Here is a 12769-nt window from a genome sequence, read left to right as displayed (position 1 = left end):
GACACATCTCCCAACACTGGTATGGCTAAAAATCGAATCATTTGTTGAATCAGGCTGCTGCCATCACATAGAGCATGGCTTTGTTTAACTTGCTTCACGATTGTTGCCCTGCCAAGCCAAATTCTTTGCAGTGTGAAGACGTTGGACGGTCGCTATAGCAACTGCTGCAGTAGCCGTCCTCCTCCTCAAAGACTCGGTGGAGCTAGCGTGTAATACCAGAGGCGGCCACACGTGTCACGAGGATAACTGTATGAGAAGCTAATAGAACCCCAGTGATCTGGGCGCAGCAGCTGGGGGCGCGGCTCTACTCGTCCAGCGTTCCATTGGCCTTTGTGACGGTGATGCTCACAGTCACTATATAAGGCTGTAACGCAGCCAAAAGCCCTCAGTGCAGATTGGACGACACCAGCAGTGTTATTGAATCTGTGGTTTCCGAAATAACGTTAGTAAATTTCATATATACAGACGCGTCTCATCTCATAAGCCCGTCTAGGTACAAGTTGATTACAGTTACTTTCATTCATTCAATATTAAGATGAAAACCAAGTTTGCCTGCGGGGATGAGCTGCCCGATGCTCTGGGCTTGCTGATCAGCTCGGCTGGCGGACTGGTGAACGGCCAGAGGATCGGGGAGGCCGTGCTGGTGGACAATCGGGAGAAGGAGGACAATAACCGAGGCCTGGAGGATGAGCCTGATGCCCGCACTAGGCGCAAGGCTTACCGCTGGTGTAAGGAATTCCTGCCCGGGGCCTGGAGGTTCCTGGAGGAGGAGCGCTTCCACATCACTGTCATACGGTCAGTATTGCTGTCTCTGTGTACTCACATGGGGGATTCACGTGTGCACTAATTACAGGGGGGGCATGATTACTCCTGGGGGCTGTAGCTCTGCTCTGTGCTCCTGATGCGCTGCTGCTGCTTTATGATCTGTTTTTAGGTTGTCAATGGGGACTCCATACTTTCCACAGGGGACCATGATGGGCCCCTAGGCAAGGCTTTGGCTCATTTCTGATGGTCACTTTGAGTTGGGAGGAGACTGGACAGAAGAAGTGGCAGGTGGGGCCCCATGGCACTCACTGGGCCCCAGGCATCTGCTTGGGTTGCCTTGTGGATGATCCTGCTTTGCTGACAAGTGCTAGAAGACGTCCAGCAAATTAAATGGCAGTCCCAGTTTCAGACGCAATAAAGGATATGGAGGTTGCCTTATTTATTTCCCTTAAACAATACCAATTGCCTGGCAGGCCTGCTGATATCTTTGGCTGCCGTAGTGTCTGAATCGGCACGCATGCCGCTAATCCAGCCACACCTCTGTCAGAAACATCTGATCTGCATGCTTGTTCAGAGTCCATGGCTATGAGTATTAGAGGCAGAGGATCAGCAGGACAGCCATGCAATCTGCATTGTTCAAAGGGAAGGTCCGAGTAACTAACCTGTGCCCTCGCTGCAGCTCCGTTGGCTCCCGTTCCCCTCCGGTGGAGATGCTGACCTCGCCAGGTCGGCATCTTCCTGTGCTTCAGCGTGTGACTCACTGAGTCGCACTGACGTCATCCGGGCTGTACAGTCCAGATGACGTTAGCGCGACTATGAGAGCCGCTGGCGCAGTGGACATCGTGCGCTGGAGGGGACCCCGGGCCACCAGCGGTGAGTGGAGCTGCGGCGAGGGCACAGGACGGCTGGCAGGGGCTGGAGGAAGCCCCAGGCAAGTGGATTTTTCTATTTTAATTGTTCTCGGATGTGCCCTTTAAAAGGAAATTAATGTGTCAGCATCCATATCCCTTTCACTTTTGGCAACCTTTAAACGCTATACAGAATTGCCGATGGCTCCTGATAACACAGCTGCCCCATAGGAAAGCATTACTTGTGATTACGCATTGTGGGGAAACGCATGCAAGTCACCCAAGTGTGTACCCCTGCCTAACTATCATTATTTTGTCATAATATACATATCTCTACTAATACACGTATTTCCCTGCACTATGGGGTGCATTGAGCTAAGTAATATATCAAATTCACAAATGATTGCTTTACTTTTCTCTAAATGCTAATACTGTATACAGGAACATTAGTAATGGAGGAAAGGAAACTATCTAAAAAATGAAAATGCGTCATGTCATCATTGCCTTACATGGGAGGGGGTGTGGCCTTAAACCGAATATGTATGCTTTCAGATGTCCCTATTTCTCCTCTCCTAGTCTGGAGGTATGCAGTTAGCAACTGCTAGGGATAGGCAGAACATTTGGTTTTTCTTGTGCCCCAGAAAGCAGAAGTGCAATAGGCAAAACCAGAATTATGCGCAGGGTTTTTTGGATTTTAAAACGGAGGATTAAATTAACTGCTGATTAATTAGTCACACGGACAGATGAGTCATGAGCCTTCCGAATCCGAGTAGTCCTCTGTGCAAGTGCAGAGCAAGAGGTTACCAGCTTCTCAAGGGTGACACATCAAATGTAACCTTCATGACACAATGACACATAGTATCATGTGTTACAAGCAGAAACAGTAGCCTTGTCACATTGCTACAGCTTTGGGTGCTAGTCTAGTTCAGGGGACTCAACAGGAAACATGATGGGAAAATTCCGCTTAAAGGAATTGGGTGGACTGCACCCTCTCGAACTGCTAGGTTTCAGATAGGTTGTAGTAGACCACGCCCACACTATTATCTGCCAATCACAATGCTTCGTGCTGTGATTAAGCCCCGTCTACACCATTACATTTCAGGTGCGATCGATCAAATTCGATTGGATCGAATTCGATTAGATCGATTAAATTCGACATGGCCGATCGGGATTTGATCGATCGTGTGATCGATTTGCAAAACTAGCCAAAATCGATCACACGATCGATCAAATCCCGATCGGACATGTTTGAATTAATCGATCTAATCGAATTCGATCGATTGCGCCTGAAATTGAATGGTGTAGAGGAGGCATTAGAGCGCTGTTCCCTATGAAACACCACACAAACATTTGGGTAAGCACCATCTCCTTATTAAAAATTGCTGTGGGATATCGCAATAAAAATGCCATATAAGCTACCGGAATGTGCAGAACGGTACAACACAACTAGGAAAAGAGAACCTCAAAAACACAGCACCAAACTGGTATAGGCAAAAAAACAATAATCCATCTTTTTATTGAACAATCATCAAACAATTAAAACCAACAATCAAGGAGGTAGGGCATATAAGTTATATAAATGTATATGAAATAACCAATGCACCACAACGAACCTTAGGGGGATACATACAAGACAAATAACATTTATATCGCGCTTTTCTCCTGGCGGACTCAAAGCGCCAGAGCAGCAGCCACTAGGGCGCGCTCTATAGGCAGTAGCAGTGTTAGGGAGAGTTGCCCAAGGTCTCCTACTGAATTAGTGCTGGCTTACTGAACAGGCAGAGCCGAGATTCGAACCCTGGTCTCCTGTGTCAGAGGCAGAGCCCTTAACCAATACACCATCCAGCCACTACATACAAGTGCAATGAGTGACATACGATAATATGCAATACCTAAAAAAAATATTAAATGGAAAAATGCCAAAGATAGTGCAATGAAGTTGAAAATAAAGTGCTAGTGCAAAAAGTGTATATACACACCAAGTTCAGAGAAGTAAAAATGTACCAGACCACGTGAAGTAATGGTAAGTAAAAAAAAAACCAGTAAAAGCAAACCCAGAAACTGGGTGAATCAAAGTAAATGGAGAAAGTAGGCAGTGGGATAATATGTGAGAAGAATCCCTCCAAAGGACAAGCCCTCTGGGCACTTACCTCCGCTATCACGGTTCGCCCAATGAATGGCTTCCTCAGACGCTGTTCCCTAAGAGGTTTCCTGCTGGGTCCCCTAAAGTAGTCTAGAACCAAGTTTTCTTCACACGGTAAATGAAAATTGCCAAGATACTAATAACACTCCTTGGGTTGCACGGGTGCGGCATGTGCCAAAAGAGGAGCACAGTCCTGATGTTCCGGAGGGTCCCAGCGAGGAGGACACAAGAAGCCTCTACAGCAGGGCTTCCCAACTCTCTCCTCAAGGCCCACCAACAGTACTTGTTTTGCAGAAAACCACAACCATTCATTCACAGGTGAGGTCTCAGCAGAGCTAATTAACTACCTCTGTGGATTTCTACAAAACATGCACTGCTGATAGTACTTGAGGACGGAGTTGGGAAGCCCTGCTTTACGGGGTCCAGAGAAGCCTCTACAGGATCCAGCTAGAAAAATGTAGGTGAGCAGTTAATGAGCACTTTAACCACTTAAAGGAATACTGTAGGGGGGTCGGGGGAAAATGAGTTGAACTTACCCGGGGCTTCTAATGGTCCCCCGCAGACATCCTGTGCCCGCGCAGCCACTCACCGATGCTCCGGCACCGCCTCCAGTTCACTTCTAGAATTTCAGACTTTAAAGTCAGAAAACCACTGCGCCTGCGTTGCCGTGTCCTCGATCCCGCTGATGTCATCAAGAGCGCACAGCGCAGGCCCAGTATGGTCTGTGTCTGCGCAGTACACTCCTGGTGACATCAGCGGGAGCGAGGACACGGCAACGCAGGCGCAGTGGTTTTCTGACTTTAAAGTCAGAAATTCCAGAAGTGAACTGGAGGTGGGGCCGGAGCATCGGTGAGTGGCTGCGCGGGCACAGGATGTCTGCGGGGGACCATTAGAAGCCCCGGGTATGTTCAGCTCATTTTCCCCCGACCCCCCCCCCCCCCTACAGTATCCCTTTAAAGGGAACCTAAACTGAGAGGGATATGAATGTTTCATTTGAAACAATACCAGTTGCCTGGCAGTCCTGCTGCTCTCTTTGACTGCAGTGGTGGCTGAATCACAGACTTGAAACAAGCATGCAGCTAATCCAGTCTGACTTCAGTCAGAGCACCTGATCTGCATGCTTGTTCAGGGGCTGTGGCTGAAAGTATTAGATACACAGAATCAGCAGGAGAATCAGGCAACTGGTATTATTTTAAAAGGTAAAATCCATATCCTTCTCAGTTTATTTTCCCTTTAAAGAGGAACTGTCGCGAAAATCTTAAAATTTAAAACACATACAAATAAGTAGTATATTTCTTCCAGAAGAAAATGAGCCATACATTACTTTTCTTCTATGTTGCTGTCACTTACAGTAGGTCGTGGAAATCTGACATTACCGACAGGTTTTGGACTAGTCCATCTCTTCATGGGGGATTCTCAGCATGGCCTTTATTCTTTATAAAGACATTCCCTGAAAAAGATTTATACAAAAATGCTGGCCAGCCTCCCCGCTCGCTGCACACTTTTGTGGCAGTTGGAAAGAGCAACTTCCATTCATTCAAGTGCTTTTAAAAATAAAGAAAACCCTGATAACCCCCAGAAGAATATGGGCTAGTCCAATATCTGTTGGCTCTGTCAGATTTCTACTACTTACTGTAAGGGCCTGTTTCCACTACACGCAGATTTGATGCAGATTGGATGCAGAAAAACTGACTCCAATGAATGCCTATGGGAAAATCTGCATCAGAATAATCGCGTTTAGTGGAAACAGGCCCATAGGAATTCATTGGAGTCAGTTTTTCTGCATCCATTCTGCATCAAAGCTGCGTGTAGTGGAAACAGGCTCTGTGTGTCAGCAACATAGGAGAAAAGTAATTTATGGCTCCGGAAGAAACCTACTTCTTATTTGTGTATGTTAACATGTATTTTAAATTAAGATTTTCGCGACAGAGGTCCTTTAAGTACCAGCGGTCTCTGCCCCCTTAAGGACCAGAGACCGCTGGTACAGAAACGGCGGAATCCCAACGGATAACGACGAATCGCCGCAGTTACCCGCCGCACGTCGGGAACCTGGGCCACCTACTCTGCCATCTCTATGATGGCAGAGTTCCTGTGAGCCGGTCAGAAACCAATAAAATCTGCTCCTGACCCGCTCACAGGGCTCTGCCGCCATAGAGACAGGAAGAGCAAGCAAGAGAGATGTCGGGATTCAGCGGCGGGAGTGACGGAAACTGCGGATGCGCGCAGCAGCGGCTAATTGAAATCTATGCCCTGCCAGCCAGGTGACTGACAAAACAGGGCATATATTTCAATTAGCTTGCTACTAAAGTAGTTAAAGGAATACTATCGATTCACATATTTTTTTCAATTGACACAGGAATTGTTTGAAAAGCACTGCTAAGTACTGGTGTATACATTTTAGTAGCAACTTCTTTGTTTACTGTTAGCAAAATACTTTCAAAGTTTACTGACGCCAAAACTGATGGCTGACTGAGCCATGAGGAGAGGGGAAATTCCCCTCACACTTGATGTGTAGCTCTGTGTGTGACAGAGAGAGAAAGAGAGAGAGCTCCCAACAGCTGCAGCTCCTGTGTCCTGTGTTTCTGACTGAAGTGTCTGAAGAGAGCAGAGGAAATGTAACTAATTGTCATACTGTTTTTGCTTTCAGAGTTTAATATTTGCTTTCTGTAGTCTGATATACAACTCTGGCTGTGCATTGAAGCAGACACCCCTTCTGCAATTGATTTGTCCCAATATAGCTAAATCCTACTCTCAATAAATTACAGCTTTTGCCTCTGATATTTAACATGAAAAGTAGGAAAATGTTTACACAGCTACTTAGACATTATTTGTACACTTGGGTATCGATAGTATTCCTTTAAGCGCAATTCTAAAAATATGGTAATACTGCAATGCAAACATCATAGCATCTGTGAAAGAGATGATCTTTAGCCGCACCTACATGCGTAGATGCGGCCACTATGCTCCTTATCAATCGAGCTGATGCGGCTCGATTGATAAGATCCGACAGGACGGATCTCCGCAGCGCCGATTCCCTGTTCGCTCCCCACGAGGGGACAATGGCAGGGAATGGAGCGGAAGATAAGCGGCGCCGGCGGGGAATCGAATGCGGTGCACACGCGGCGAGCGGGGACGCGGCGGGGACGCGCAAGAGGCGATCCGGCGGCTGATCGAGCCACCGGATCGCAGCCTCATCTACCCGTGTAGATGAGTAGATGAGGCTTTTGGGTAAAACAAAAAAGACATACTTTCCTAATAAGTATAATAAAAATGACGTTTGAGTTGCAGTGTTACCATATTTTTAGAATTGCGCTTAAAGCGCTGATTAACTGCTCACCTACATTTTTTGAACTTGCAGTCACACCCCACAGCTGTCAGGTCCAGTGATAGTTTGACACAGATGATTATAAAATTTGTTTAGGAAGTGACAATGACTAATTGTTTTCTTGTTTGATATGCTCTGAATTGCCACAAACTGTCAAAGCTGTATAAATGGACAATAATTGCTATTGAATGCTTTACACTTCTCTGGTTGGGCGTGTTTTTTTTTATACCATCAACGCCTAAAAAATTATTTGTGCTGCTTTATTTGCTTTCTGTGTGAATAGCTGACTAGCAGGTGAACTTTTTAAACAAACCTCTCCGTAAGGGGCAGTTGCGTAGCTAAGGAGCTATGTGCCCTGGTGCAAGTTTTACATTGGGGCCCCATAAGCACTCTATACATAACAATTGATATGGCGCACCAAAACCTGCCAAGGGCAACCACAGTGTCAGAGGTGCAAGAAGGGGATGGGGACAGTTTAATGATTAATACTATTTAAAGCATCTATAAAAAGTGAATATTACCAGCACAGGACCAATAGAGAGCTAATACTGTGGTTGAGGGAGGGTCCTACGTGGCCCCTGTGGCCCATGGACCTTGATGCGGTCGCAACCCCTGCACCCCCATTACTACGCCACTGCTAAGATGAGTTTAATTGTGTGGGTTTTGTGGGGTGCAGATCAGTAGCCCTTAATATATATGGTCACCGAAGTTCAGGGGCGTAACTAGAAATCACTGGGCCCCCCTGCGAATATTTGGATGTGCCCCCCCCCCCATAGGTGCCAAAGAATCGTAATGGGGCAGCGTTTCACTGTAAATTAATTGTAAAGTGGGCAGCATTTTACCAGACAATCGTAATGTGGGCCCGAAAATCATAATGTGGGCAGAGTTCACCAGAAAATCATAATGTGGGCAGAGTTCACCAGAAAATCATAATGTGGGCAGAGTTCACCAGAAAATCGTAACGTGAGCAGCAGTCACCAGAAAATTGTAACGTGGACAGCATTCACCAGACAATCGTAATGTGGGCAGCGTTCACCAGAATATCGTAATGTGGGACAGAAAATCGTAATGTGGGCAGAGTTCACCAGAAAATCGCCATGTGGGCAGCAGTCACCAGAAAATCGCCATGTGGGCAGCAGTCACCAGAAAATCGCCATGTGGGCAGCAGTCACCAGAAAATCGCAATGTGGGCATCAGTCACCAGAAAATCGCAATGTGGGCAGCAGACACCTGAAAATCGTAATGTGGGCAGCAGACACCTGAAAATCGCAATGTGGGCAGCAGGCACCTGAAAATCGCAATGTGGGCAGCAGACACCTGAAAATCGCAATGTGGGCAGCAGACACCTGAAAATCGTAATGTGGGCAGCAGAAACCTGAAAATCGTAATGTGGGCAGCAGACACCAGAAAATCGCAATGTGGGCAGCAGTGACCAGAAAATCGTAATGTGGGCAGCAGACACCAGAAAATCTTAATGTGGGCAGCAGTCACCAGAAAATCGCAATGTGGGCAGCAGTGACCAGAAAATCGTAATGTGGGCAGCAGACACCTGAAAATCGTAATGTGGGCAGCAGACACCTGAAAATCGTAATGTGGGCAGCAGGCACCTGAAAATCGTAATGTGGGCAGCAGGCACCTGAAAATCGTAATGTGGGCAGCAGACACCTGAAAATCGCAATGTGGGCAGCAGACACCTGAAAATCGTAATGTGGGCAGCAGAAACCTGAAAATCGTAATGTGGGCAGCAGAAACCTGAAAATCGTAATGTGGGCAGCAGAAACCTGAAAATCGTAATGTGGGCAGCAGACACCAGAAAATCGCAATGTGGGCAGCAGACACCAGAAAATCCTAATGTGGGCAGCAGTCACCAGAAAATCGCAATGTGGGCAGCAGTCACCAGAAAATCGCAATGTGGGCAGCAGACACCTGAAAATCGTAATGTGGGCAGCAGACACCTGAAAATCGTAATGTGGGCAGCAGACACCTGAAAATCGTAATGTGGGCAGCAGACACCTGAAAATCGTAATGTGGGCAGCAGACACCTGAAAATCGTAATGTGGGCAGCAGACACCTGAAAATCGTAATGTGGGCAGCAGACACCTGAAAATCGTAATGTGGGCAGCAGACACCTGAAAATCGTAATGTGGGCAGCAGACACCTGAAAATCGTAATGTGGGCAGCAGACACCTGAAAATCGCAATGTGGGCAGCAGTGACAAGAAAATCGTAATGTGGGCAGCAGACACCAGAAAATCGCAATGTGGGCAGCAGACACCAGAAAATCATAATGTGGGCAGCAGACACCTGAAAATCGTAATGTGGGCAGCAGACACCTGAAAATCCCCCTGCAGAATTTCAGAGCGCCCCCCCCTCCCGGGGCCCGCTCGTGGCCGGTTTTTGGGGGCTGGAGGGGTGGCAGCATGAGGGGAAAGCCTTGCCCACAGTCGGCGGGGAGAGGGGAAGTTCCCCCCTCTCCCTCACCTCGGGGCTCTCCCCTCTGCGCCCCCCTCCAGCTAGTGAATGTGTGTGGGCAGCGGGCAGCGGCGGCGGCGGGATACATACCTTCTTCCTTGCGTTCCATCGCCGCCTTCTCGCTAGTGTTGTCCGGATCATGAACGATTCGGATCTTTGATCCGAATCTATTTTGTGAGTCGAATCATCAAAATGAGTGATTCGGTTCGCAAAAGGGGCGGGGCCAGGAGCGACACACCCCCTCTCAGCGGGCTGCGGGGTCCTGGAAGCAGAGCAGAGATGGGTCGCTCTGTTGGAGGGGACTCAGGGGAGCCAGCCTTGCAGGGACAGGTAGAGAGGACATCGGTGCCACTGCCAGATATGTGTAGAGCACACATACTGGTTGCAATGTGCTGCCCATTATAGGCTGTCTGTTCCGTAGTTGTGCACAGAGTGAACACATTGGAAACTGGCTCAGCTCAGCATAGCTCAGTAACTTTGCAGGCACTGTGATTGCAGCGTAATATGATCCTCCTGCACTCGGCACAGCTGCACTTATCTTTGGGGAATGCTTTCTTTCACTGTGCGACGTTTCCATTCAAGGTATACAGATGAACATGTAGGTGAAATATATGTAAAGCATATGATTGCAGCATGTGGGTATTGTGTGCAAGCAAACATTTCTGCTCTCTGCTTCCCTCCTCCCTTCTCTGTCCACTCCCTGCCCTCTGTGCATCTTCTCCCCTTCTCTGTGTGTCCACCCCCCTCTCCTTCTCCTGCCCTGCTAGTCATTTCAACCCCCCAATGCTTCGGTAGTAAAATGATCCGAGATTCGGATCAAAGATCTGGATCTTTTCAATGATCCGATTCGAATCATCCGGATCATTGAAAAGATCCGAACTTCCCATCTCTACTTCTCGCTCTAGCGGCTGACTTCACTTCCGCTTCCGGAAGTGACGTCAGCCGCTAGAGCGAGAAGGCGGCGATGGAACGCAAGGAAGAAGGTATGTATCTCGCCGCCGCTGCTGCCCGCTGCCCACACACATTCACTAGCTGGAGGGGGGCGCAGAGGGGAGAGCCCCGAGGTGAGGGAGAGGGGGGAACTTCCCCTCTCCCCGCCGACTGTGGGCAAGGCTTTCCCCTCATGCTGCCACCCCTCCAGCCCCCAAAAAACGGCCCGAGCGGGCCCCCCCGCGGGCGCAGGCGCTGCAGGGCCTATTGTTACGCCCCTGCCTCAGTTTTATCTCTCCCTGTGCCGCAGCACCACAGGTTCCCACAGTAATGTCCTATGTCCCTTGCATTTGCAATGTATGCCAGGGACATGCAATGCATGCCAGGAGGTGTATTTCCCATTATTGTGATTACATCTCCTGTCCGGTAGATTTAACCACATCAATGAATTGCGTCTCCCAGAATGCAGTGCAGTTTCCAGGGTCAAAGTCACTGTGGGAATTTGAACATGCGTCACAGGCACCCAAAAGATGGAGACTTCCATATGGACAAGGTGGTCTACACAGCAGGCCCTGGTTGTTAAGTAAACGCACGCTGCCCCCAAAAAGCCCACATAATTACAAAACTCCATTGGGGGTAGGTTTGTATAAGTCTTTTTCCGCCCTTAAAGAGAACCAGAGAACACAGAAAAAAGATGTTATACATACCTGGGGCTTCCTCCAGCCCCATCAGCCTGGATTGCTCCCACGCCACCTTTCTCTGCTGTCATTTCGGCCAGTCGACGCAAGCGCAGTGCGCTCCCTCCGTACTGCGCAGGCGCATGCGTACAGAGCCGGAGGGAGCACCTGTGCATGTGGAAGACTGGTCCCGTCCGGCGGAAGTGACGGGACCCGGTACCGAGATAGAGGCAGCGAAGGACGTTGGCGTGGGAGCGATCCAGACTTATGGGGCTGGAGGAAGCCCCAGGTATGTATAACATCTTTTTTCATTTTTTAGAGATCGTTCGTCTGAGTCCCTTTAAGCTCCATACACACACTCAACAGTGGTCTTTTATGCAGCACAATTACAAAAACAACTTTTGTTGTGAAACAAGTTGAAACAAACAAAAAAAAAATTTGCTTGCTATGGTTCACACAACTGATAAGACTGATAAGACGGCAATCCAAAAGTTGGATTGAAGACTTATCAGTTGTGTGAACAATAGCAAGCAACATAAGGCCCATACACACGTCGGATTTTAGCGAACGACCCGTCGTTTGAACGTTCCGTCGTTCGGACGTTTTCGCGTGAAATCCGACGTGTGTACAGACTATCGTTCGGGAGATAAGACTGGTGACCAACGATCCGCCGGGCGGATCGCTGGTCACCAGTCTTATCACCCGAACGATAGTCTGTACACACGTCGGATTTCACGCGAAAACGTCCGAACGACGGAACGTTCAAACGACGGGTCGTTCGCTAAAATCCGACGTGTGTATGGGCCTTTAATTTAAGTTTACATAGTCTGGGAATGCAAGGCATATCTCTGAACATTTTGGGCAGGTAACGTGAGATTAGTGGTGTTCCAGATATCCATTTCCAAAGACGCTGTAGCAGGTGATGTGACGACGTTTGCTTTGGCACACACCTTTATCAGGATGCTGTTTCAGGAAGCCAACAATGTGTCCATAACCTCCCCTCTGCGCTGTGCAGGTTGCACAGGATAATTTGCCTCGAGTGCAGTCACAGCTATTATAAACATGCTACAATGGTAGGAGAGGACATAATATTTGTTAGACTCTCTCTTCATGTTCTTTGTCTAGTATTTAGAAATTGGGCTCCTTCACGGCACAATTTCCGCTTTTCTCCAAAAGGAATTGTCCATTTGTAGAATGTCAAAAGTTATGTTGTCAAAAATATCAGTACAATGTGCTCTGCACAAAGGATGGGTCATGTGTCAGACTGATCAGGTTGCTTTGGCGCTGCCACCGGCAGGCATCTCATAGAGGCCTATTTCCGATCCAAGTAGTTGCCGGCCGGCTACTACATAGAATTTAAGAGATGATTGGTTGTAAAATTGCTATTTTGCCCACAACATGTAACTTTTCGGGGGGTTGAGGTTAGGTGTGTGTTTGGGGGGGTTATGTGTACCTCCATGGGGGGTTCAGGTTAGGATAGGTGCCGGGCAAGCCGGTATTTTAATACTAGCAGCCTAATCCGGGGCCCAACTTAAATGGCGGTCGATAATACGTATGCATGTTAAAGACCTATAGCTCAGTCTGCTGATTATACGTCCATTTGCCAGCAT

The 12769-nt window shown here is 48.1% G+C and overlaps 1 protein-coding gene across 2 annotated transcripts in view; it reads left to right on the top strand.

The window, feature by feature from the left end:
- Positions 1-353: 353 nt before the first annotated feature.
- Positions 354-12769, top strand: part of CHKA (choline kinase alpha) — a 63953-nt gene continuing 51537 nt past the window's right edge. The window contains exon 1 of one of the 2 annotated variants that reach the window (XM_068260583.1): positions 354-795. In XM_068260583.1, the coding sequence (XP_068116684.1) occupies positions 536-795 (260 nt within the window). In that variant the 5' untranslated portion in view covers positions 354-535. The remainder of the gene's footprint in view (positions 796-12769) is intronic. The other variant, XM_068260584.1, reaches the window with a different exon arrangement.

This window comes from Hyperolius riggenbachi, chromosome 11 (assembly GCF_040937935.1).
Source record: "Hyperolius riggenbachi isolate aHypRig1 chromosome 11, aHypRig1.pri, whole genome shotgun sequence".
In the NCBI taxonomy this organism is placed as follows: Eukaryota; Metazoa; Chordata; class Amphibia; order Anura; family Hyperoliidae; genus Hyperolius; species Hyperolius riggenbachi.
Note: the sequence above shows the minus strand (reverse complement) of the source record. Positions and strands in the feature narration are given on the sequence as shown.